The sequence below is a fragment of the Dendrobates tinctorius genome, unplaced genomic scaffold (assembly GCF_039654945.1).
Source record: "Dendrobates tinctorius isolate UK_male_01 unplaced genomic scaffold, ASM3965494v1 ptg000181l, whole genome shotgun sequence".
Classification (NCBI taxonomy): Eukaryota; Metazoa; Chordata; class Amphibia; order Anura; family Dendrobatidae; genus Dendrobates; species Dendrobates tinctorius.
In genome coordinates this window covers 4,651,919-4,679,749 of record NW_027361848.1, presented here as the reverse complement: position 1 = coordinate 4,679,749, position 27,831 = coordinate 4,651,919, and the positions used below count along the sequence as shown (strand labels likewise).

General features: G+C 43.4%; 1 protein-coding gene across 5 annotated transcripts in view; it reads right to left on the bottom strand.

Annotated features, from left to right (window-relative positions):
- Positions 1-221: 221 nt before the first annotated feature.
- The window catches only part of TAF5L (TATA-box binding protein associated factor 5 like), a 129,521-nt gene continuing 101,911 nt past the window's right edge, over positions 222-27,831 (bottom strand). For all 5 annotated transcript variants that reach the window (XM_073551848.1, XM_073551845.1, XM_073551844.1 and 2 more), the window contains 2 exons: positions 25,749-26,473; positions 222-2,501 (listed from right to left, as the gene is read on the bottom strand). In XM_073551848.1, the coding sequence (XP_073407949.1) occupies positions 1,713-2,501; positions 25,749-26,473 (1,514 nt within the window). In that variant the 3' untranslated portion in view covers positions 222-1,712. The remainder of the gene's footprint in view (positions 2,502-25,748; positions 26,474-27,831) is intronic.

The following is a 27,831-nucleotide window of genomic DNA, read 5'->3' as shown; positions in this document are numbered from 1 at the left end:
TAACTCTTTACATTTTGGTCAAATTTCTGATGTTTCTTATAAACAAAACATATTGACCTAAATTTTTTATTATCATAAAGTATAATGTGTCATGAAAAAACAATCTTCAAATTACTGGGATATGTTGAAGTATTCCAGAGTTATTACCACAAAGTGACACTGGTCAGATTTAAAAAATTGTGGCCGTCACTAAGAGGTTAATAATATATCCAATTATATAATATATCCAATTCTGTACCTTTAATGTACTTCTACAAATTATTCACATTTACTCACATTGCGCTGAAAGAGAAAGATCTCATTTTGCACTAACTCAATGTTACCGCATACTGTACGAAGCAGTTTTTGCTGTTTAAATGTATACATTTATGATTTTTAGGCTGTGTGCCCACGTAGCGATTTTTAAGCGTTTTTGCAGCAATTTTCGGCACGAAAACGCTGCGAAAACGTTGAAAAATCGTGTACAGAACGCCCCCCATGCATTCCTATGGCATTCCGCACATGCTGTGCTAATGCTGCGCTTTTTTCCGTGGCGGAATCGCATCGCGGAAAAAAATCGCAGCATGGTCATTCTTTTGTGCGGAATCGCAAAGCATTGCCGCGATTCCGCACCCATAGGAATGCATGAGAATCGCTTACTTCCCGCATGTGGCTATGCCCACCATGCGGGAAGTAAAGCGTCTCATGTGCGGTTGGTACCCACGGTGTGGAGGAGAGGAGACTGTCCTCCAGGCCCTGGGTACCATACCCCTGTAAAAAAAAAATTATAAAAAATAAAAAATCGGGGTATATTTACCTTCCGGTGTCACGCGCTGCATTCCCGGCCTCAGCGTTCCCAGTAATGCCTTGCGGCACGGTCCTGTGATGATGTGGTCTCGCGAGATCGCTATAGCAACGCGAGACCAACGTCATCACAGGTCTCGCAAGGCATCGCTGGGAACGCTGAGGCCAGGAATGCAGCGCGTGACGCCGGAAGGTAAATACACCCCGATTTTTTTATTTTTTTTAGCATTTTAACATTCTATCTTTTACTATTGATGCCGCATAGGCGGCCTCAATTGTAAAAACCTGGTCACACTTGTCAAACACTGTTTGACGAGTGTGACCAACCTGTCAACCACTTTCCAAGCGATGCTTCAAATCGCTTGTTAAGTGCTTGAATATCGCACGCGAAAATCGCGAACATAATCGCGGTGAAATCGCGCAGAAAAAAACGCGCAATTTCTGGGAAGGAGTCCGTTTTTTAGTGTCCGGAACAAAACGCTACGTGGGCACATAGCCTTAGGTTCATTTATTTTGTATGCCAAAATTAGTAAAGACCCTTGCACAGTCAGTGTGCGAAAACTAAGCAGTAATCATAATTATCGCTGTAACAGACTAATGATAATTAGCAAGGGCTTTAAACATCATACTAGAGGTGATCAGTGTATTCCACCCATTATGTGGCAAAAAGGTTTTTACACCCATCTTTTACTTTCTACTAATATACCACCATTTTGTTTAGATCACTTTATTTAGCATATCAGTCAGCACAATACCTCTCAGGCATATGTTATGTATATGCATGTGTACATACATATATATATATATATATATACACACACACATATACACACACACAAACATACATACTGTTTCGTATTTTTGGCGGTGGGGGGGGGATTTCTACACATTTTCATGCATATTTTCTAACTTAAAGAAAAAAACCTACACTAATGACAATGTGCTGTGCCAATTACCATTAGCAAATTACAAGCCATGAATTGTACACTCAAAAGATTATTTGTCTGTCCTGTGTAAACACCAATTGATTCACTGGAAGAGCCGTCAGAAAGAGAATTGCAATGTGTATTTCTAATATCCCATAAACGAACAGAGTTGTCCATCGACGCAGAGGCAATTAAAGTACTATCTGGGCTAAAGGCAAGACTGTTGACATTGTCAGTATGTCCTCGAAGTTCCTTATAAAGTGTGCCTGATGCCAGATCCCATAATTTGAGTCGATGGTCCTCACCAGCAGAAGCCAAGTACCTTCCATTAGGGGAAAAAGCAAGAGCCAACACAGGTCCTCGATGGCCAGTAAAAAGTCTGACAGAGTTTCCTTGCTGACTGCTCCACAAACGAACAGTTTTGTCTGTAGACCCTGTGGCAAGGTAATTGGAATTGGGATGGAACTTTATACAATCCACATCAGCTAAATGTCCAGAATATATGCGTATAGGGAATGTTCGTTCAAATGACCAAAGTCTGGCTGTGCGATCATGAGAACCACTGGCAAAAAACAAATTACAAGTGCTTACATCAAGATCCCATATTGGGTATGCATGACCCTGGTAAAGGACTGTGTTAGTAAAACTATTCAAATCCCAGTAACGAATGGAAGCATCCTCCGAGCATGACAAAAGGCCTGCATTCTTAGACAGGAAACGTGTACTATAAACTGGCCCACAATGGCCTCTTAGGATCATCATTTCACTTCCTGCCTGATCATCAAATTCACTCTGTAAAGAAAGAGAAAAATGGACAAATGTTTACAACAGCAAATACATTTTGTAGGTGTCACACAAGGGCATGGACTCCTTACTGACACTAAACATACATCTAATGTCACCTGCCTGTCACAAAATAGCTGCTGGTAAAGGAATATGTGACCAGAACTGTCCATCAGAATCCTCCAATAGAAAACCAGTTTTCTCATGTAAGGTTTTCAATTGGAAAAAGTTGATGAACAGGTCTGGTCACATGTTCTTCCACTCCACCAGCAGCCATTGTTTGGACAGGAGAGCTATGCAGTCTGTGAGGAAAGCGGAATTAACAAGAGCAGGAGGAGAACCAGTCATATCTTTAATAGTATGTGCCACAAAATCATGTCCTCAACACATCTGTAAAGATATTGTAATATGACAAACCCCGGTAACTCATTTTGCAGCCACCAACAGACAGTGTAATACAGAGGCCATAGGTGGCAAACGGGGGACTTTTTTTTAATGAAACCTGTGAAGGAAATATGTAATTGTAAGGGAAACTATACAATAACTAGTTAATGCTAAATAGTTACACACATACTGTCTCTGCACACACAGGAGAGTACATCTGCTTGCTCTTATTGCAGGAACTGAGAACCAAGGGGGGGTGCCCCGGGAAAATACTTGAGGTGTCAAACATGGCAGCTCAGTTCCTGAAGCCTTAAAGAGCTAGCAAATGGGGTGTAAATAAGAAAGCTGGGTGGCACAAAGAAGTGGTTCACATGTGAGGGCAGCATATGCTGATGAAATCCACAATTTCTCTTCTCGTCAGGAAAACAGAAGATAACTGTAGACGAAAACGTTTAGGTAGTTCTGTCATTTCTCAGGTTTTATTTTATAATGGTTTTTAACATCTTTTTATTTCTTATTGTAAGCACCGTATATTTGCATATTATAGCTTGGATCCAAGAGCTATTGTTTCTCCATGTGGAGATTGACATGTTTAGCATGCCGAGATGAGGAGACTTGAAAACTACTAGGATCCCGGTCAGACATCTCTCACACAGCCAAACCAAATCTCACACTTTGCACTGACGAGGGGCAGTACCCCGAAACAGTGTCTGCAAACTGAGATTCTGGTTTGGCTTCTATCCTAAGTCATGTCACAAGGCTCTTTAAAGGGTCGACATTGACTTTTAGGATTGCTACTTCCAATAGGTGGCACTAGAGTTCTAGTCCTCTTCCTCTTGGAAGAGTCAATTTGTATAATAAAGCTTAAAATCTTTAATTAGTTTGATTTTTGCATAATGTAAACAACCTATACCCTTTAAGAGTGTGACACCTTTTGATTGACTAAAACACTTTACAGCCGGAAACAGAGGTTGAGTGCTGGATTGAGTGAGAGGAGTTAAATTAATCCTAGCAAGCTCACACCACGCCACATGCCGAAAAGTATGTACAAGACAACACAATTGCCAAAATGATTTTTTTTTTTTTTTAAATATATGCAATTAAAGCTAAGAAAGGAAAAAAAAAAAGTTCAAAAGTGAACAAACCTCTTCATCCTCACCCAAGCCTGTTCTTACCTTCCTATCCAGGCAAAATGTAACAATTCTGACCAGCGTCACTTTGAAGGATATGTTCATTTTAGTGGAAAATTTTTGTCTATATGATTTGAGGTTATTTATGAAAATATTGAAAATTTAACAAAAATTGTGAAAAGGTCATTATTTTTAAACTTTGGACTTTTATGCCCTTAAACCAGACAGTTCTGTCACACAAAATAGATAACCTTTATCACGTTTATTTTACATTAGAATTTTATTAAAGAAATCTTTATAGTTACGTTAAAGGAATTAAACGTTTAATCAGCAATTTTTTATTTTTCCAACAAAATCAACTTCGTTTAGGGACCTATCACATTTGAAGTTACTGAGGGCCTATGTCCCAGAAAATACCCAAATGTGACACCATTTTAAAAACAAAACCCTTCAAACCACATTCAAGAAGTTTATTAAAGAGGTGGTCCACTACAATGTATATTGTACCCACCAATTTAAACCTTTTAAATAAGTATTTTTGGAAATACCTTAAGGGGACATAATTACCTGTGAGTGGCACCTATCACTGCTCACTCAGCCCCGATCATCTGGACCCCGGGCTGCAGCTGGCGCTGACATCCGGTGAGGTCACGTCAACTTCCGGACTCCCTTGCATCACTGAGGCAAGTCCCAGTTGCACTCTTTCCCCTCCGATTAACTGGGCTGTGGGTGGTGTTTCACCGCACATCAAAGCCCAGTATTCAAAATGTGCTGTAGAAGATTTCCCATTCTCCTCTGCTTTATTTGGCAGAGCCCCATAAGCGTGCGCTGCATACTGTACTATATCAGTCCACAAGCAGAAAAAGACAATCCGCACCTGCGGCACCACCTATGCCAAAGCACCCGGCTCCGGGATCATTCACGCTGTAGGCATCTGTGCCTGAACCCTTGAATGCCGACCCAGAAAGAACACCAACAGTCCATGCAAGAAAGAAAAAATAAGGGTGGCACTCACCGTCCCATAAAATTCAGTTTATTGAAACAGTCTAAAACATCCTCGGCAGGGGAGGCACATGTGGTATGTAATGGGCGACAGCCGTTTCGCGCAACTGCACTTCAACGGGTCCTGGAGAAGAAGTGACGAAGGTCCATATACCTGTAACAGGTAAAGTCCCTAACCATTTTCTGACGTCCTCCCATTAAAGGTGAATGGACACATCCGCCTATTAAAATAGAACTTGAAATATTACAAAACACACAACTGCTAAAAAATGAGCAAAACATAACACGCACTTTAACAGCAAAGTTGCGTTGTAACAAGGTTACGGAAGTGTCGATTCAATCACTGAAACCCTTAACTTTCAGCGCGAGTGTGCATGTTCCACCTTCTGCTCCTTTCATATCACAGGATGTTCCATCAAAGTTGGGTCTGTTTTGCATCAGGTACGAGATTTTCTCTCCTGCAGGACTAATTATATTGTACATGTTGTATTTTCCCTTTGTGAACTTTTCTATATTGGTAAAATGATCAGGCCATTATTTGTTAGGTACCGTGAGCATTTTAATTCAATCCATTCGTGCAAAGGAGTTCCATGGTTAATTAATCATATAAGGGAACACCATAGAGGGAATCCAGAGGCATTACGATTTGCGGGATTAGAAAAGGTAGTTTTACCTTCCCAGGGAGGTGATCTCTACAGGCTTCTCAGAAGAGAGGCAAGGTGGATCAAGCGCATAAGCGCGTTGGATGTTATGGGTTCCAATGACAGAATCGACATGACCGTGTTCCTGTAACCTTGCTACGATGTAGCTTTGCTTGCTGTTAAAGTGCGCATCATGTTTTGCCAATTTTTAAACAATTGTGTGGTTTGTAATATTTCAAGTTGTTCTATTTTAATAGGTGGGCGAGTGTTCATTCATCTTTAATGGGAGGACGTCAGGAAAGGGGGAGGGCCTTTACCTGTTTCAGGTATATTGGACCTCGTCACTTCCTTTCTCCTCCAGGAGCCATAGAAGCACAGTTGCACGAAACGGCCGTCAATTACATACCACGTGACTCCCCTGCCGTGGATGTTTTAGACTGCTTCAATAAACTGGATTTTATGGGACAGTGAGTGCCACCCTCATTTTTTCTTTTCTGCATGGGCTACAGTACATAGTTCCCCCGCCCACAGCCTGTGAAAGAAATAGTTAATTTCTGTTCTCTAAATTCAATAAAATACAACAAAATAGTGTTATGCAAGAATGGCCTAGGTTTCAGTTATCTGTCTACGTGCCGATATTTTTATGGCCTGATGGTTTTTCTTACATTTCCCAGAAATTGGTCAAGAACATATTGTTGTTTCCAAGTTGTGGATTCAGCCCAATACTTCCTCTGAATGTCAAATTTTGAACTGGGTCACACTGATATATGGAAAGTTCCCCCCACATTCTATTATGTAATCTCTCTTGCGGCTCAGGATGTGTTTGACAACCTATTCTATAACTCATATTTCTGCCAATTATTGTGTAATGCCTCATTTCCCTTTGATCTTGGACTATAAAAGATCACCCTTTCAATAAACTTTAGAGACTATTTGGAAAGACAATGAGCAGTCTGTCTCTCTAATTCATAGTTTGGGTACCCAATATAAGGAGAAAGCCTGAGTAGGAATAGAAATCCCGCCTATGACACAGCCCAGTCAATCAGGGGGAGCGCGTGTGACTGGATCATGCCTCGGTGATTCCAGAGTCCATAAATTGACATTACTTTACTGGATTTCAACGGTGGTTGCAGCCGGGGTTCACGTGATCAGGACTGAGTGAACAGCGGTAGTGTCACTCACAGGCAAATATGGCAACATAAGGTATTTACAAAAATATATGTGATCAAAAAAATGTAAGTAAAAATGGTATAGCTGGAAATTACATTTTCTCCCGCAAAAAAACAATCTGCCATAGAGCTGTCAGCGTAAAAATAGTTATAACGCTCAGACTAAAGCAATGCAAAATTTATTATTTTTTCTGTAGAAGTTTTTATTGTGTAAAAATGCTAAAATATATAAAAAACTATATAAATGGGGTATCGTTGCAATCAAACTGACCCGAAGAATAACGCTGCCTTATCAATTTTACCACATACAGAACGGGAAAAAAACAATTCCTGAATTGCTGGTTTTTGTTCATTCTGCCTCCACAAAAATTGGAATAGAAAGCGATCAAAAAGTGTTGACCGAAAATGGTACCAATAAAAACGTCAACTCAATCAGCAAAAAAAAAACAAGCACTTAGGCTAGTTTCACATTTGCGCTTTTGAGCGCAGCGATGGCCTGCGCACGGCCGCCGCTAAGCCTCGCCTCCACTCGTAGCTCCGCCTACCGGCGCATGAGGCTGCATGCGTCCCCTATCTTTATCTCTGGGGGCGCAGGCCGTGCGCAGTATGCGTTTGGCGGCGCATGCGTCCTTTTCACGGTGCGCCGAGCGCAACCAAACTGCAGCAGGTTGCGTTTGGCGCTGGTCGGCGCACCATGAAAAGGACGCATGCGCCGCCAAACGCATACTGCGCACGGCCTGCTCCCCCAGTGATAAAGATAGGGGACGCAGGACGCATGCAGCACCATGCGCCGGTAGGCGGAGCTACCAGCGGAGGCGCGGCAGGGGACGGGGCTTAGCGGCGGCCGTGCGCAGGCCGTCGCTGCGCTCAAAAGCGCATATGTGAAACTAGCCTTACACAATTGTCGGTAAAAAAAATGGAAAAATTAGAGCTCACAATATGGGGATACAAAAAGTTTTTGCCATAAAAAGCATCTTTTAGTGCGACAGCAGCCAAACATAAAAACCTGAAATAAATCTGGAATCGCCGTAAACGCACCGACCAGAACAATAAAGTTGTCTACTCACTTATACCGCATGGGGAACAGAATAAAAATATAAAGCCAATCTGCTATGAATTTGCTCATTCCGCCTCCCAGAGTTCGCAGTAAGGTTCAAAGCACACTTATCCTGCGCTGAGCGCTGACACTGGCGTTTCCGTGTAAATCTCTGAGATACATGATACAGATGGAACCCCCAATAAGGCAGATGTAGGCACTGTAGACACCATCTAGCCTATGATCCAGATGTGTCCGTCTTTTTAGGTGAACATAAAAACGTGGTCCACCATGTGGTTGTGTGTACTTTTGAAAAGAAGGATTCCTCTGAACAGAGGCCAGACAGACACCAGAGTAACTCTGTTGCCTCACTATGGTGATTGAATCCCTCGGGGATTTCATTGGTCACTTGGAGTTTTAGATGAAAATCCAAAGTAAGCGCTCAGTGTAGAGCGCAGGGAAAATGTGATCCAAAATGTTATGTAAAATATTCCAAATAAAAGCTTCAATTCAATCCATAAAAAAGCAAGTCCCCATTCAGGTCTGTCATCTGTAAACTGAAGTTTGGGGGCTGAGTGAAAGGTTTTGCAGGGAAAAACAGATTTTTAAAAAATTTTCTTAGCTCTATGTTATAAACTTCTGTAAAGCATCTCGAGGTTCAAGGTTCTCACTACAAATCTAGATAAGTTCCCTAAGGGGTCTAGTTTCCAAATTTGTGTTACTTGAGGGAGGATTCCACTGTTTAGGCACATCAGGGGCTCTCCAAATGTGACATGGGGCCTGCTCTCGATTCCAGCCAATTTTACGTTCAAAAAGTCAAACAGTACTCCTTCCCTTCCGAGCCTTGCCGTGCGCCCAAACAGTGGTCTTTCTCCACACATGGGGTATCTGCGTACTCAGGAGAAAGTGCACAATAATTATTGGGGTTCATTTTTACCGGATACCTTTCTGAAAAGAAAAAAATGGGTCCCATGTAAAATTTGTGAAAAAAAAGTTAAATATTTTTTCTTCCACATTGCTTCAGTTCCTGTGAAGCACCTTAAGCGTTAATAGACTTCTTTAATGAGGTGTTAAACACCTTGAGGGTTGCAGTTTTTAGAATTTTATGTGAAAGAAAATACCCAAAGTCACTTCAAATGTGATGTGGTCCTAAAAAAAATGGTTTTGTAAATTATGTTGGAAAAATGAGACATTGCTTCTCAACATTTAACCCTTATAACTGGAGATAAGCGAACATGTTTGGAAAACATTTGCCAATCTCAAATTCAGCACGAACGCAGCACATTCGGATTCGTGTTAGCTTTCACAAGCACTTTCACTCAAAGCCGGCAAAAGTCTGTCACAGTTTGGTAAATCATTGCGTTTGCATTAATGCTTTTGTATGACTTTGGCTACAGATATATAGTGCAGCTGTATGATGAGCGGGTGAGACGGGGTGGGCGTGTTTGATGAGGGGAGGGGGTTTGGAGCGATAAGAGGAGGATCTTTAGAGATTACAGGAGTGGTGAGAACTTTTTTTTCCATTTAACTTTGTATGTGTTGATTCCGGCAACCAATCAGGGCACAGAAACCATCAACAACGTCATGACACAAGGTCTTCTGTGATTGGCTGCCTAAGTCCTGTCCATATAAAAAGCAGACATCTTGTTTTGCAGGCACCATTTGTTCACTGTCACGGTGCAGAGAGGTCACCCCTACGCTAGTGCAGCTAAAAGTGAACTTGTCCTGTGTGAAATTGATCTTCCAGCATCTAACATTGTGCAAACACTGTCTCTAGAAGCCCCATTAGCTACTCCAAATCGTTTGCGCTAAAACGGTTTCAGTGACAAGTCAGAAGGCCAGATTTTCACTTAAAAATCGTTAGGCTTAACAGTGTTGTTCAGGCACACTAATAAAATGATGATTGTTCATTTAATCACAGGTGACTGACAGCTGTGGGCATAAAGTTGTGAAACCGCAGGATACAAGAGTGGAAAGCTACAACATGAGTGGGAATAAGCGAGGTTGTGCTGGAAGGGTGAATAGGCTTGGTGTTCGACGTGGGTTAGGTGTTAATGTGAATGAAAGAACTGAACAAACAGTCTAGTCCTAACCAAATACAAATGACAACATCTGTTACTGGCTGGCCTACTCGACTCCTTTTGGTAGTCGCACAGCGGTACACCTTGTAGATGAGGCTCATAAAGAGCATGTGCTCCATTAGATGGCAAGCGCTGCATCAAATGGCCTCTCCTCTTTAATATATCACATAATACAATCCTCAGAGGTGGCACACCAATCACCCTTATTTCCCCGTGTCAAAAATTTCCAAATGCCCCACCTACCATGGGGAACCACAGATGGGCTATTCTGAAGAGCTGCTCACACATTCTATTCCATGGGCATCAGAGGTCTACTCTGAAGAATCACAGAATCCAGAGGAAGAAAGCATCTGCACCGATGCCCAAAATTTTTTCATGTTTGATCTAGAGCCGGACCAAGTAGGGTCCGAGCAGAATCCAGTCCCTCGTCACTAGATGTTAACCATTAAGGGTGGAGATGATCCAGATGAGACTCAGATACCAGAGGCACACGGAGTGTACTGTGGTGTCAAGGCAGAAAGAGGAGGGTGACTCTCAGGGTGAGGAGTGTGAGAACAGAAAGGATGACTGAGACTGTAGATACCACTTGGCATGAACACAGAGGTACACAGCTAAGTAGCTCAGTAGAGAATATGGAGGAGGAAGATGAGGAGGAAGGGCTGTGGAGTCGGTAATCCAAACCTGCGACTCCGACTCCAACTCCACATATATTGCTTATATTTAAGTGAAAAATTTATTGTAGTACAATGTGAACATCAGACATTTAATCATTTTTATGATACAATAATCAAGATATTTAGATAGAACATAATATATATTTGTTGGAATACAACTTTAGAACACAAAAAACTGTAATAAATTGTAAATATGCAATACACTATATAATATTGATTACATATATACAGTACAGACCAAAAGTTTGGACACACCTCATTCAAAGAGTTTTCTTTATTTTCATGACTATGAAAATTGTAGATTCACTCTGAAGGCATCAAAACTATGAATTAACACATGTGGAATTATATAATTAACAAAAAAGCGTGAAACAACTGAAAATATGTCTTATGTTCTAGATTCTTCAAAATAGCCACCTTTTGCTTTGATTACTGCTTTGCACACTCTTGGCATTCTCTTGATGAGCTTCAAGAGGTAGTCACCGGGAATGGTTTTCCAAGTCTTGAAGGAGTTCCCAGAGATGCTTGGCACTTGTTGGCCCTTTTGCCTTCACTCTGCAATCCAGCTCACCCCAAACCATCTCGATTGGGTTCAGGTCTGGTGACTGTGGAGGCCAGGTCATCTGGCATAGCACCCCATCACTCTCCTTCTTGGTCAAATAGCCCTTACACAGCTTGGAGGTGCGTTTGGGGTCATTGTCCTGTTGAAAAATAAAGGATGGTCCAATTAAACGCAAACCGGATGGAATAGCATGCCGCTGCAAGCAGGGCTGTGGAGTCGGAGTCGTGGAGTCGGTGCTCATTTTGGTGGAGTCGGAGTTGGAGTCGGTATAAAATGGACCGACTCCGACTCCTAAAATATATAATAAGTTGGGTACAGTAATTCAATGCAGGATGTGCTGAATATTTTTTTATAGGAGTTTGGGAAAGTTATGAAATGTCCTATAAATGACTGTTCTATTCCTGATCTAAGGCTACATTCACGCACAGCGTTTTTCCTGTGTTTTTTGAGGATACGTTTTTCAGCTGCAAAAGCTGATCATCTTTTTAAAAAACTGCATCACCTGAAAGGTTTTTGAGCTCATAGATAATGTTTTCAATAGCAAAAGCAGATTAGAAATCTGCTCTATCTATATATCCATTTATCCATATCTGTCTATCCATATCGTATCTGTACCAAAAAGAATGAAAACCATTCTGTTCTATCTAAATATCTTGATTATTGGATCATAAAAATGATTAAATGTCTGAGGTTCACATTGTACTACAATAAATTTTTCACTTAAATATAAGCAATATGTGTGGGAGTCGGAGTCGTGGAGTTGGAGTCGGTGTAAGGGAAATTGAGGAGTCGGAGTCAGAGTCGCAGGTTTGGCTTACCGACTCCACAGCCCTGGCTGCAAGATGCTTTGGTAGCCATGCTGGTTCAGTATGCCTTCAATTTTGAGTAAATCCCCAACAATGTCACCAGCAAAGCACCATCACACCACCTCCTCCATGCTTCACGGTGGAAACCAGGCATGTAGAGTCCATCCATTCACCTTTTCTGCGTCGCACAAAGACACAGTGGTTGGAACCAAAGATCTCAAATTTGGACTCATCAGACCAAAGTACAGATTTCCACTGGTCTAATGCCCATTCCTTGTGTTCTTTAGCCCAAACAAGTCTCTTCTGCTTGTTGCCTGTCCTTAGCAGTGGTTTCCTAGCAGCTATTTTACCATAAAGGCCTGCTGCACAAAGTCTCCTCTTAACAGTTGTTGTAGAGATGTGTCTGCTGCTAGAACTCTGTATGGCATTGACCTGGTCTCTAATCTGAGCTGCTGTTAACCTCCGATTTCTGAGGCTGGTGACTCAGATGAACTTATCCTCCGCAGCAGATGTGACTCTTGGTCTTCCTTTCCTTGGGCGGTCCTCATGTGAGCCAGTTTCTTTGTAGCGCTTGATGGTTTTTGCCACTGCACTTGGGGACACTTTCAAAGTTTTCCCAATTTTTCAGACTGACTGACCTTCATTTCTTAAAGTAATGATGGCCACTCGTTTTTCTTTACTAGGTGCTTTTTTCTTGCCATAATACAAATTCTAACAGTCTATTCAGTAGGACTATCAGCTGTGTATCCACCAGACTTCTGGACAACACAACTGATGGTCCCAACCCCATTTATAAGGCAAGAAATCCCACTTATTAAACCTGACAGGGCAAACCTGTGAAGTGAAAACCATTTCCGGTGACTACCTCTTGAAGCTCATCAAGAGAATGCCAAGAGTGTGCACAGCAGTAATCAAAGCAAAAGGTGGTTACTTTGAAGAACCTAGAATATAAGACACAGTATTTTCAATTGTTTCACACTTTTTTGTTAATTATATAATTCCACATGTGTTAATTCATAGTTTTGATGCCTTCAGAGTGCATCTACAATTTTCATAGTCATGAAAATAAAGAAAACTCTTTGAGGTGTGTCTAAACTTTTGGTCTGTACTATATATATATATGGGCGTAGCCAGGATCAAACCTGGGGAGGGGGCAGAGCCTCATACGGTTCCGCAGAACCTCATACTACACACCACAGCTGCTGCAGAACCTCATACTGCACACCCCTACACTTGAAAATAAAGCCTGCACCTTAAGATGTGGTGATGAATGCAGTATATTTATTCCAACTATCAATTGATGTTGATGTGTTACTGGGCATCCTTTTGGGCAGCTATGAGGTGTACCTGACTGGTGCTTTAAAAAAAAAAAAAAAAAAAAAAGGAGTGTTAGCCTGTGTGCCACCCGGCTTTCATCCTTTTTGGTACAGATAAGATATGGATAGACAGATATGGATAAATGGATAGAGCAGATTTCTAATCTGCTTTTGCTATCGAAAACAATTACCGTATTTTTCGCTTTGTAAGACGCACTTTTTTCCCCCCAAATTTGGGGGGAAAATAGGGGTGCGTCTTACAATGCAAACATACGTTTTTTTGTGCTGCCGCTGCGGGTGTCCGATACTTGTGATATGTAGCCTTAGATCAGGAATAGAACAGCCATTTATAGGACATTTCATAACTTTCCCAAATTCCTATGAAAAAATTCACCACATTCTGCATTGAACTATTGTACCCAATTAATTATATATTTTAGGAGTCGGTCCATTTTATACCGACTCCGACTCCACAGCCCTGTGAGGAGGTTATGTTGTGGCTTCCCACACATACACAAAGTGATACAACCACAACAAGCACTGCATCTTCAGCCCCACTCTGGTTTTGGCCAGCACCAGTCACAAGTGTGCATTTCACAGGGGTGGCAAATCTTGCCTAGCCTGGGTGTTTTTTGAGACCGCAAAGAAATGACCCAACACGTTACCTGACAAATTTGAAAAAAATAAGTAGAGGCAAAAATTTGAAAGCCAAATGCATGAACAGATACATGAGTGATCAACATGTGGGAATCTCATTGCGCCAAAATGCGGACTAGCGGGCTTCGTCAACCATCAACCCCGTATGCTGCATCTTCCTCCTCAGTCACCATTCCAAGTCTTCACACACAGGTCTCCGACCACAGATAACACAACTGTTTACCCACCACAGTCAGGGTGAGTGAGAGCCGGTCATCTGTTACAGAAGTAGACACGACTGCTGCTTTTGTGTCACATCATCTCAATCCACCATAACATCTCCGCCTGCACCTCACTCACAGTCCAGTAGTTTATCCAGAAATACTGCCTTTCGACCTGGTGGATACAGACGGCTTCAAAAAGATGATGGCCACCGCAGTGCCCCAGTACCAGTTGCCCAGTCATCATTACTTCTCTAAGAAAGCTGTGCCTGCGCTACATCAGCATGTAGAGGACATCACCCATTCCCCAAAAAAAAAATCTGTCAGCCAGGGTGCATTTCACCACTGATGCCGGATGAGCAAACATGGGCAGGGGCATTACATCTCACTGATTGGGCGCACTGAGTGACTCTGGTGGCAGGCAGTCAAGGGCTTGTTCCACGAGTCTTTAAATCCAAGGCTTGTGGGCCAAATCTCTGTATTTAACAGTTCCTCCACTGCTCCACTTCCTCTAGGGCCTCCAACTTGTGCCCTCAACTTCTCCCTTAAATCAGTTATATGCTCCAACAGTGCAGATAGAATATCCCCCACTTTCGTGTGCATTCATGGCTTACCGCAATTAAGCAGAGTTTAAATTAATATGCCTTGGAGATCACAGTCACAAAGCTCAAGAGTTGTGGACAGGTATTCAGGCAGAGTTATAGCACTGGCATTCTCTACTGAACCTGGAGCCAAGGAAGGCCGCGTACGATAACGGTGCAAACCTGGTGGTCGCCCTACGTCATGGGAACCTCACACGTACATTGCATGGCTCACGTCCTCAACATGGTGGTACAGCAATTTCTATGCAACTATCCCAGACTGGATGCGCTTCTGCAGAGAGCATGGTCGCTGTGTTTCCCCGAAGATTGCACCCCGCAGGTCATCGACTTGTATCATTACAAAGGTCTTTCGGATGAACGGTTAACCATTTGATTAGCGATGTTCCAACACGGTGGAATTCCACTCTGCACATGTTGCAGTGGCTGTGGCAGCAGCGATGAGCTTTGGTGCAGAAAGTCCATTTGCATATACTGGGCCAACATAGTCCAGACGTGGTGCAAATCATGCTTGGAGTGAGGACAGGAGAAGGACCTCTGCACCCTTCTACAGTTTTAAAATGGCTAGTAAGATGGTAAGCGATGATGTAATCAGCATCACTATTCTGGTCATCGACATGCTGGAGCACACTTTGAATAGTCTGCGGGACGAGCTGATGGTCCCAGAGGAAGAGTTGGAAGCAGGAGGATGCAGAAGGAATAACAATATCTCAAATTTCCGGACTGTCGTCGCACAGGTGGGTGCCATGGGAGGGTGGCTTACAGCAATCAAGTGGGGCTCATGGTACCAAACTGTTAGTGAAGATGCAGGAGCCAAGTAACAAATTGAGGACGACAAGGTGATGGACACACACAGTCAGGAGATAAAGTGGATAATTATCCTCTCTCTGTTGTCCGTGGTTGGCGGGAGAGGATGGAGGAAACCACCTTGAGTATTACCCCACCTCCAACACAGCATGGACTTGAACCTCATAGACACGCCCAACACGAGCGCCTTCTTGCTGCACGATCTGTAACACGATGCCTGTATTCTTATGGCTAGAAAAATAGTGCCGACTACTGGGTTGCAAACCCTGTTAGACCCACAGTACAAGAGTAAATTTAGCCAGATGCTTCCCCCACGGAAAGGGATGCACGCATGCTAATGTATCAAAATAAGCTTGTAGAAAATCTTGAGTAGTTTTCCCCAAGACAGCAGTAAGGCACATAGTGTGCATCCCAGTTCTAGACATCCAGCCCCGCGAACGTCAAGTCGCCATTGCCAAAACATTATTAGTAGCAGCAGTGTAAGTGGCAAAAGCAATTTCTGTCATTTAACACTTTTACACCAGCCTGTGCACCAACAGAACAGAGTACAAGTCTGACACATTCTGAACCACTGGAGAGGATGGTGCAGAGTATCTGGAGCTCAATATCAATTCCATCGAGGAGGTTTGGACCCTTTTACATTTTGGTCTTCAAAAATGGAAGAGTGGCCTAAGCTCGCCTGTCACGCCTTGGAGGGTTTGTCATGCCCGTCAGCCAGCGCTCTCTCTCAGTACGTGTCTTCACTTCTGGTGGTGTCCTGCCGCATAAGCGCATCCGAATTGTCCCCTCAAAGTGTAGACCGCCTAACTTTCATCAAAATGAACCAATGAAGCATCTCCGATGACTTTTGTACCCCAGTCGCAGAATGGGAAGACTAGGCAATGGTGTCGTTTTGATCATGTATTGTCATGTATTAGTCTTGCATTATTGCAGGTCTGTGCCATCTTTGTGGCGTCTTCTGAGCCTGATGCTGCTACAAAATGTTTTTTGATATGTGGAGACTCAAAGTCGGGTCTCCATGTGGTGGGTTGTCTGTGGCTGAATTGAAGGTTTGTCAGAGGCTTATTATACTGTTTCTACTCTGTGGAAATTGACGCCACTTTAGTAGTGAGTGACAATTTTTTTTTAATTAAAATGTAGAGACTTCAAGTTGGATCTCCATCTGTTGAGTTGCTTGTGTAAGTAGGGCTCCCAGACAGGCAGCAAAAAACAAAAATAGACCCCTTAAAATGTAACTTTTATTAGGAAGTTTTAAAAGTTTCACAAATTTAGGTTAACCAGATAAACGACAAACAATAAAAAGTATGAAAAAATGGGGCTATAAATGGAAAACCACCAAGGGAGCACGGTGAAACTGGGTGTACGTGTCTAAATCTGCGCTGCTGATAAAGATGGATGGCGGAAGATATTCTTCAAACCTTTATTTCAAACAGGTTAATTCTAAACACGTTTCGAGGTCATGCAGGACCATTTCCTCAGGGCAAAACCTTACAAGTGGATTGTCAGATCTGCACGTTCTAATATGCTGTCTTTTTTTTTTTAAATTCCCGCCAATCCGAGCACATGACAAGTCAAAGGTCATAAAGCAAAACATCACAAACAAACCACATATACTCGAGAATAAGCCGACCCGAGTATAACGCCCCCCCCTAATTTTGCCACAAAAAACTGGGAAAACTTATTGGCTCGAGTATAAGCCTAGGGTGGAAAATGCAGCAGCTACTGGTAAATTTCAAAAATAAAAATAGACACCAATAAAAGTAAAATTAATTGAGACATCAGTAGGTTAAATGTTTTTGAAAATCCATATTGAATCAGGAGCCCCTTATAATGCTCCATACAGTTCATGATGGGCCCCATAAGATGCTTCATACAAAATACGCCCCATATAATGCTGCACAAAGGTTAATAATGGCCCCATAAGATGCTCCATAGAATAATATGCCCCATATGCTGCTCCATAAATGTTATGGCCCCATAAGATGCTCCATAAAATATGTCCCATATGCTGAAGCTGAGAATAAAATAATAAAAAAAAAAAGACATACTCACCTCTCATCGCTGGGGGCCAGGTGCCGGTGTCCTGAGCAGGCTGGGACACCGGAGCGCTATGGGGGCCAGGTGCTGGTGTCGCCGCTGGCTCAGGGACCCGGCACCTGCGAAATTCTCCTGTCCCCGTTCCACCGCCACGCACAGCTGTCTTCCGAGTCTATGCGGTGGCTGTTCAGGCAGAGGGTGCGCACTAACCACGTCATCGCCCCCTCCAACCTGAACGTCACAGCCAGAGGACACGGAAGACAGAGTGGCAGTGGAACGGGGTCAGGTGAATATGGCACATGCTCCTCCCTGTCCTTCCCACCCTCTCCTGGCGCCTCTCTGCAGTCCCTGCTTCTCCGATGCCGGCAGCTCCTTCCAGTGTTCAGCGGTCACATAGTACCGTTCATTAAAGTAACGAATATGCGCATATTCATTACATTAATGAGCGGTACCACGTGACCGCTGAACATAGGAAGAGCTGTGGCGCCGGAGACCATCTGAGAAGCAGGGGCTGCAGAGACCGCACCAGGAGGGGGTGAGTATAATCTGACAGCTGCGCTCCCTCTCCGACCTACTGGTCTACGACTCGAGTATAAGCCGAGAGGGGGCACTTTCAGTTTTAAAAAATGGGCTGAAAATCTCAGCTTATACTCGACTACATACAGTATTCAAAATTGCTTTCAGGTAGTTTATTAACTCTTCAGGTGCTTTTCAGGAATTACTGCAAAGTAACGTGACAGGAATTAAAACATTTTTACCATCTAAATGTTTATAACGTCTGAACAGTCCACTATGGCTGGAAAATTTTAAGGCCATTATTTGGCCATGAATTACCATCACAAACATCATAACTACATGATCATGATGCCGATGGAGTTAAAAGAGGTAGCAATCACACTCTGTTAGCCATTTACATGCTGTAGTTACTATATACAGTAGTATTTAAGGGGTTAAAAGGGCATGTTTGGTGCAAACACAGGGCAGATGCAGTGAGTATAGTGTACAGCTGACAGCTCCTGGATTGTCACCCGCCAGAGGAGGCTATTCTCTTATATTGCAGGTCAGTTTTAAGTCATATTGGTGGTCATTAATCCCTTCACCCAGAAGCCTGTTTTCACCTTCCTGACCAGGCCAATATACAATTCTGACCAGTGTCACTTTATGAGGTCATAACTCTGGAACGCTTCATCGAATCCCATTGAATCTGAGACTGTATTCTTATGACATATAGTACTTTACTACGATAGTGGTAAAATTTCTTGATATGACTTGCGTTTGTGGGAAAATAAAACAGAAATTTAGAGAACATTTTAAAATTTTTGCAATTTTCAAACTTAATATTTATGCTCGTAAATCAGTGTCATGTCGCACAAAATAGTTATTAAATAACATTTCCCACATGTCCATTTTACAAAAACTATTTTTGAAACATTTTTTTGCTAGGAAGTTACCGTATATACTCGTTATCTAATGCTGTAGATAAGCCCCTGATGTCGATGCCAGCAGCTCATAGTCCAAAAAAGGGAATTAGACCTACCGGTAATTCTGTTTCCTGTAGTCCCTCAGGACAGCACCATGGAGGACGTCCTTCCTTGCCCTATAGTGGGACAGGATCAGAGAGAGGTTAAAAGGCCCCTCCCACCTCCACCCTCCAGTGTTTTTTCAAAGTACCACCGAGGATGGATGGAAATAGTCTAAACACGCCCTTACAAACGCGTCTGTAAGACCCTTTAGCGGCTCCATCCCCATCTCGAGCCACGATGACATGATGGATGAACAATCTGCTGATCGATTCCATGCAAGCCTAAAGACAAACATAAGGGAGGGAACTAAGGGTGCTGTCCTGAGGGACTACAGGAAACAGAATTACCGGTAGGTCTAATTCCCTTTTTCCCTTACGTCCCTCCGGACAGCACCATGGAGAATACCAAAGCAAAGGTCTCAGGGTGGGTACAGAGGCCCCCAGATCAAAGTTCTAGGTAAGAACCAGGCTAGATCCAGACATTATCTATAAGATGAGAAGAAATATAGATATCGAAAGGGATCTACAAAGGTAATCACCGCAGTGAGTGTCTGATATATGTCTAAAATGACCAATTTCAGTATGAATGTGGCAACAAGATTTGCAGTGGAACAACCTGTTGCACCCCAATACCACTAATGAACCGCAGTGAATTACAGTTATTGTGATAGATACTTATGAACACCGCAGTCACAGAAATAGGATTAAAACCTTATTGCCCAGCAAAAGGTATGGTGATAACCACAGCCATAATACAAAGAGGACTGTACAGACCGTTAATTCGCTGTATGTGCTTATAACACAGGATAGTTCCTTCGTCGGTCCTCCTGGGCTCGGCTTAAATCTTGGCTAGAGACCACCTTACCATACTACAAGGAAACCTGCAGGCCAGAGACCCTGCTCCGCTGGCAGATCAGAGCAATAACAGTACATGGAAAATAGCGGAGTATTGAGACGTCTGTACCCTACTCATCCAGGAGGTCCTGTGTATTCTGAATCCTTTACATGTCTAAACCTCAAGAAAGGGTTGGCTATTATTTAAGACTAAGGAAATACTCCATCTGGCAGGTAACCTCTCCTGCCACTTACCAACATTGGCTTTTCATTAGAAGCATTGAAAGGGAAATGTGGATCCTCACGCCTGTTTTACTGATGTTAGACACGGGAGTCTGGACTTTGGAACTGAGGAGAGTAAGTGTGTGTGTGCTTCTATACAAGTCATTAGCCCAGACACTGTAAATGTGTCAACTTATTCATATGTTATATCCTAAAAGGCAATCTTCTTAGAGATATTTATACCCCTGACTGCTATGGTGCGAGGAACCACACTAACTAGAGGGAAGTAGGTTTCCTCCCATCGCAGAGGGGATTGACTACTGTGAGGCAGATGGGCTATGGGTTCTCGACTGCAAGAGTCATGGATACCGCTTCTTTACCTTAGGAGCCCTGACTCCCGTAAGAGCGAGTATGGGATCCTCTGGCACCTGATGCAGGGCTGCTGAACCGCCACCAGGTACAAAAAGTAGTGATGCCACCCCTGGTAAACATAATACAACTGATTTATAGGACAAGAATCTGCCTAACGGGTCTCTATCAAGGAAACCAGTCCGACTGCTCTACGTGGAGTCGGGAAGAATTGTTTCCTCCCACCTTATGGGATTTTCTGCACCCAGACTATGTCCACTTAAAGGATGAACCCCAAAGACGTATGTCTCCCTTTAAAAGTTAACTATGAGAGGGACCTGCCTTTAGCCCTCAAGACAGTAACTCACTTTAGAGTTCTGTTCCAAATAGAAGAAATGCTAAGTTACTAGGCCAATTCAAGCATAACTGTTCGTCTGGCTAAGTCCAGCTGCCAAGAATGAAGCAACCGAAACTGGGTCTAGGCCCGAAACACAAAGACCAGAGTTGGGGCCTGAGACAAAATGTGAAGTGGTAGGCCAACCATACAAGGTGTGGCCCACAAAAATGCCCAAGTCAGAAGGTCTAAGCCAGAGGCCCAAAGCCACAGCACCCGAGGTATTATGAAGCACAGAGGTATTAGGACCCATAAATGACCCCCTGAGGCGCAGGGGTACCAAAGCCTTATGACGCCATATGATGCACAGAAGCCTTATGCTGTACAGAAGCACCATGACGCAATATGATGTGCCAAGACACTATGGGGCGCTATGAAGCAAAATGATGCATAGAGCCACTATGAAGGCTTATGATGCAATATGATGCACCAAGGGACTATGAAGCTATATGATGCAGTATGACGCACAGACACTATAGAGCTCTATGTTGCAGCACAAAGGCACTATGAAGCCACATAGTGGAATACGCTGCACAGAGGTCCCATAATGCCGAATGGTGAACAGAGGCACTATGCAGCCCCCTGATGCAGTCTGATGCACAAGGGAACTATGAAGCCACATGATGCACTATGAAGCCATATGATGACGTATGATGTACCAAAGTACTATGACGCCATATGATGCACAGAGGTACTATGAAGCACAATGATGCAACCTGAAGCGCAATGATGCAATATGAAGCGCAATGATGCAATATGAGGCACACTAGTGCAATATGATGCACAATGATGCAATATGATGCACAATGATACAATATGATGCACAATGATACAATATGATGCACAATGATACAATATGATGCACAATGATACAATATGATGCACAGTGATACAATATGATGCACAGTGATGCAATATGATGCACAGTGATGCAATATGATGCACAGTGATGCAATATGATGCACAATGATACAATATGATGCACAATGATACAATATGATGCACAATGATGCAATATGATGCACAGTGATGCAATATGATGCACAATGATGCCATATGAAGCACAATGATGCAATATGAAGCATAATGTTGCAATATGATGCACAATGATGCAATATGAGGCACAATGATGAAATATGAGGCACAATGATGCAATATGAGGCACAATGATGCACAGAGGCCGTATGATGCACGGCGGCCGTATGGTGCACGGCGGCAGTATATCGTGCCCGGCGGCCGTGTATCGTGCCCAGCGGCCGTGTATCGTGCCCAGCGGCCGTGTATCGTGCACAGCGGCCATATGTCGTGCACAGCGGCCATATGTCGTGCACAGCGGCCATATCGATACGATGTTCAGCTGCGATACGATGCACAGAGACAAAACGATGCCCCTATGATGTAATATGATGCACAGATTACGGCCCTGCTTGAAGGTGCCAAACAAGAGGCCAGGTCCCCAGCTACCTCCAGGAGAGCAATCAGAGATCCGGATAAACCTTCGCTCTGAATAGTATATCTCAATTGTCAGACCAGCTCCACCTGAAGGAGCTAATTAATGAGACTCAGGTGGAGAGCAGACTCCCTGGAGACCCTGTGTTGCATTCCACCATGTGTCCAGCCATAAGGCTCTGTGCAGACCTGGTCTGCAACTAACTGAGGTCCCATTATGAGATGTAGCTTGGACAAATGGCCTTACTATAGCCTAGAGGTCCAAGGCCTAGCTGCTTATATGTGGAGCATATCTCAGCACATGAGGCTCTAGGCCCAGCTTTGGCACCAAGGCATGAGGCTAGTATTAACCCAGAGGCCAGGCCCTGAACACAACATTCCAGCGTGCACTCGTTCTGCACTTCCGCGTTCTGCCGTGGAACGCACGCCGACCTTATGCTGACGTTGCCGGAGGCGCTGCGGCCTTCTCCACTGCATGTTTTCCAGAATTAGCCATGTTTTGCCGGCCGGCGTTCGAGCCGAGAGCCTCCCACCGGGAGGAGCGGCTCAACCCAGGAGCACGTCCGCTCGACTGGTCTCTGGGGCAGAGGGACTCCCCACCGGGGAGTGTCGGCCCTGGGCCCTTTGACAGGGGGAAGGATTGGACGCGCCGCACGATCCCCCTGAGCCCATCATGCAGGCTGGCTGAGGAACTTCTCCAAGAGGTGTCAGCCACGGTCCACTTGACAGCGGGGAAGAGAGGGCTGAGACCCCCAATCCCGTCTGGTACAACGAATGACGGCTGAGGGACCTCTCCCAGAGAGGAATCAGCCACAGACCACCTGCCAGGGGAATGGAAAGCAATAAATATCCACAGGCTATCTTCGCTCTAAGAGCAACCTCTCATACAACCGTCCCCTGCCGGGACAGGAAAAACACTGAAGGGTGGAGGTGGGAGGGGCCTTTTAACCTCTCTCTGATCCTGTCCCACTATAGGGCAAGGAAGGACGTCCTCCATGGTTCTGTCCGGAGGGACGTAAGGGAAAGAAGGGTGACAGATTCCCATTAAATGTCTGGGATAATTTAATTAGTTTCTGAAAATTCGTATGGGCGGTTAGATGCCCACACCTTTGTGGGGACATTTTAATTAAACTCAAACAAAAGGGGGGCCTTAGCCTTCCAGGCTGTAGGGGGTACTATATGGCAGGAGTTCAAGTCAAGGAGTACTAGATTTTTTTTCATCACCAAACTGGGAAGTTATGGGTTCTGATGGAGCAAATGGATTGCGTTAAGGCCCTTGCCACCTGTCCCTGGAGAGCACATCTGGATATTCCTTCTCTCAAGCTTATATCATACAGTACATATTCTACTATTCTGGTCTTGAGAAACAGAAATACAATTTTTTCCTTAATTGACGCCACAGACCCACTGTTTCCAATCTCAGATAACCCTGCTTTTCATCCAGGCTACTCTACTAACAGATTATGGGAAGAAACAAGCATCATCCTATCCACATCACACAGATATCATCTGGCACTTCCATACTCCCTCTTAGCGAGTTTTTCAGGAGAAAATTCCCATTGATTTAGTGACAGCTAGTTGCCAGTGGTCGTAACCATGGATACCCAAGAATTATACTACATTTCTAATTTGAGGTATTTGCTAATATTATTATTACACCTACTCCATACTGGGATAGGATCTTGGAGATGGTATTGCTCCTTTAAGCGGGCTATCACAGAAATGCCAAACATGTGGATGCTAAATGTGGTTTAGACACACTGAGGGGCTCAGAAGTGAGGGGGTGCATTTGGGAGCGCAGACTTGTTTATTTATTTTTTTTTTTTTGGGAGGGGGACTTTTCCAGAGCCTAAGTGGAAATGCCTATATTCCCATTGACAGATGACAGACCCGAGTAGAGACTTGCTTTTGAATCGACGCATTTTGATAGCTATAATTTTCCTATATTTCTGCTAACGGTCATGTGACGGATTTTCTTTTGTGGAATGAGCTGATATTTTTATTGGTACCATTTTCAAGCACATAACATTTTTGATCACTTTTGTTCTGATTTTTGGGAGACAGAAGGAAAACAAAAATCATGAGTTTTTTTGTGTGCTGTTAACGGCATGGTAAAAGTGACAAGACAGTTTTATTCTTAAGAGTCAACGTTATTCCTTGAATCCCGGTCAAACGTCTCTCACAGCCAAACCACATCTCACACTTTGCAATGACGAGGAGCAGAATTCCAAAACAGTGTCTGTAAATTGAGATTTTTGCTTTTAACCCAAGTCATGTGACCAGGCTCATTGGAGAGTCGATATTGACTTAGGATTGCTACTTTCAATAGGTGGCACTAGAGTTCTAGTCCTCCATCTCTGAAGAGACAAATTGCATATTTCCCAAAGGAGCATTGCAGCTTTAGGCTATGTGCACACGTTCAGAATTTGCTGCGGAAATTTCAGGGGCAATTCAGCAACTCCCTGCCGCGGGAAATACATATGCTGAATTGGCATGCGTTTTGCAAGCGTAATTAGCTTGCAGAATGCTAGCGTTTTCCAAGCCATCTGTAGCATCGCTTGGAGAACTGATTGACAGGTTGGTCATACTCGTCAAACATAGTGTTTGACAAGTGTGACCAACTTTGTACTAGTGAGGCTGCCTACGCAGCATTAGTAGTAAAAGATATAATGTTAAAAATAATAAAAAAAAAAAATCGTGGTATTCTCACCTTCTGGCAGCGCCCCGCAGCCTTCCCGACTCTTGCGATGCTTCAGGCAAATCCCGTTCCCAGCAATGCCTTACGACAATAACCCCAGATGACGTAGCATCACGCGAGATCGCTACATCATCACAGGCCATTGTCGCAAGGCATCACTGGGACCGGAAGATACTGGCAGCGTGGTGAGAGGCGGGAAGGACTCTGGGGGCCGCCGGAAGGTGAGAATATCACGATTTTTTATTTTATTTCTTTTTTTAACAGGGATATGGTACCCAGGGCATGGAGGAGAGTCTCCTCTCCTCCAGACACTGGGTACCATCCACACATGATCCGCATACTTTGCGCATGGTGGGCATAGCCACATGCGCAAAGTAAGAGGAACAATGCATTCCAGTGTGTGAGGAATCCCCGAGATTCTGCACAAAGAATGAGCATGCTGCATATTTTCTGCATTGCGATTCCTCCGCGGAAAAATTTGCATTAGCAAAGCATTGCGGAATGCCAATGAATTCAATGGGTTGTGTTGTGTAAGCGTTTTTGTGGCGAAAAAATGCAGCAAAAACACTTACAATCCGCAACGTGTGCACATAGCATTAAAATCTCCTAACCTCATCATGCTTAACATGTCACTCTCTGCAAGGAGAAACGTTACACCTTGGATCAGAGTACAAACATGAAACCTTACCTCTTCTAGAATATCGCTAGACAGCTGCATGTGGGAAACATCCACTCCATTCCGTTCGGTTTTAAGTTTTTTTGTTCTCAGACTCCACAGTTTTATAAAGGAGTTATCAAAACCAGCAACAAGTAGTTTACCATTAGGGGAAGTATCAGCTGTGTTCAACAAATTTTCAGTGTTGTAAAATGCATAAAAACACACAGTTGTAAGCGAAGGTGGCCCATCTTTAACTCTTTTCATACATTCTTGTAGCTCCTCAAGTTTTGTTTCATTTTGGAGAATTGGAGCTGGTACATCCTGCGCCTCAAGATTACCATTTCCTCCTCTTGCAGAAAAACTGTTACTTCCATATAGTTGGTACTCTGCTCTCTTCAATGGCTGAACATCTAAATGGATGTGTAACGTCAGAGCCTTCAGTAGGGCATTGTTGTCATCACTTTGTAGATAGCGAAGGAAATAATTATAGCTGTCTTCCTGAAGGCTGACAACATACTTGTTATCTAAGAAGGCTTGCAACTTAACATTGGAGTGTATATCTTGCATGGTCATTGTTGTTTGAAGCTGTTCAATTATCTCTCGTTGCACTGGATTCTGAAGAAACATTCCATGGAAACGACTATAGAAGCTATCCACCATACTTTTTAGGCAATTTTGAATCATGTCAAGATGGATATAAACAAATAAAGGGTAGAGCACAGCAGTCACATCCTGGCTTTCATGAGAATCATTTTCTGTAAAGAAAAAAAAAATATATATGAATAATTAGACAAATTTAAATAAATAAAAAAAAGTGCCAAGCTGAGTGAAATTTAGCTCTTGTTTTGTCTCTGTATTACTTTAATCTCTTATCTGTCCTCAACACTTGGGTCATGGATTTTGCTATACATTGCCAGAGGTATACTATAACTGAGAACCAGTATGTGAGGACCACCACTGACTTACAAAGTAATCAGTCACTGCTCAGTGGCGGATATCACAGTGTGCAGATTAGGTATTTTGGCCATATCATTTTCAAGCATATTTTCCACCTCTAAACTATATAAACTTGAATGCTTATTAGATGAAACATATCAGGTGATGTGTATTTGTGTAATGTGTTAAAGGGTGTTCTGAACCACAGCTGCAGCTTCATCTTACTGTCCTCCACCTTAAATTGGCTACAGACTTTCATCTCAGGCTGGTTTCACAGCGTTCTTGTGCGCAGCGTCATGTGCCACTATCTTTAACATGGGGGCGCATGGTCTTGCGTTTGTATGCGTTTTCATGTGCAGTCTGGACATTTGCGACGGGGCGAAGCTAATGCACCGTGTTGCATTTTTCTGGCGTCGAATTTCCATGAAAAAAAGCATGCGCACGGAATGCGCCAAAAGAAAGCATTACAGTCTATGGGGAGTGCATATGTACGCAGAGACATGCGCCTGACTGCGTTAGCGTGCGTATGCGTTTTTTGTGTAAACAAGTCTAGGAACTGTCTAGACCAGTTCCTAAGACCACCCCTAAAACCAAGATATATAAAAATTGGGGGTGGGCATTGTAATTCACTTCTTTACAGACTCTGTAGAGGAAAGCTGCAGGAGAGACGCCTGAATTGGAAATGTAATTATACCAGCTAATGGATGTCTGTTTTGTATCCCTGCAGTGAGTAATTTTTTTATTTTGTATTTCTTCTTGCAGAATTCAAGGAGGATTAGCATGGCATGCAACAGTGACAGTTCCCACAGTGGACACCCAAGTGAAGTGAGTACATTATCTACTGTTGGTAAGTATTCACTGTCACTTCTAGACATGTGTCCAATTTTTTGTTGTTCTTCACAGAGCTCTTCAAGTGGCGAGGAACACCAGCAGGAGCAAGCAACTCAGGGCCAAGCTGAAGTGGCAACACGGCGTGTAAATATGTATTTTTTTTGTTTTGGGTTAAAACGGTTTTATCTTAAAAAAAACATTGTCTTTTTCTATTATAGGTTCCACAACGGGACGAGGAGGTCGATAATGACCTCATCACATCTGTACAGTAGCGAGTTCCGTTATGGGACACCCGTGATCCCCCACATTCTAATGCACTGGTGATCCGGCGGCTGTGTGACGAGGT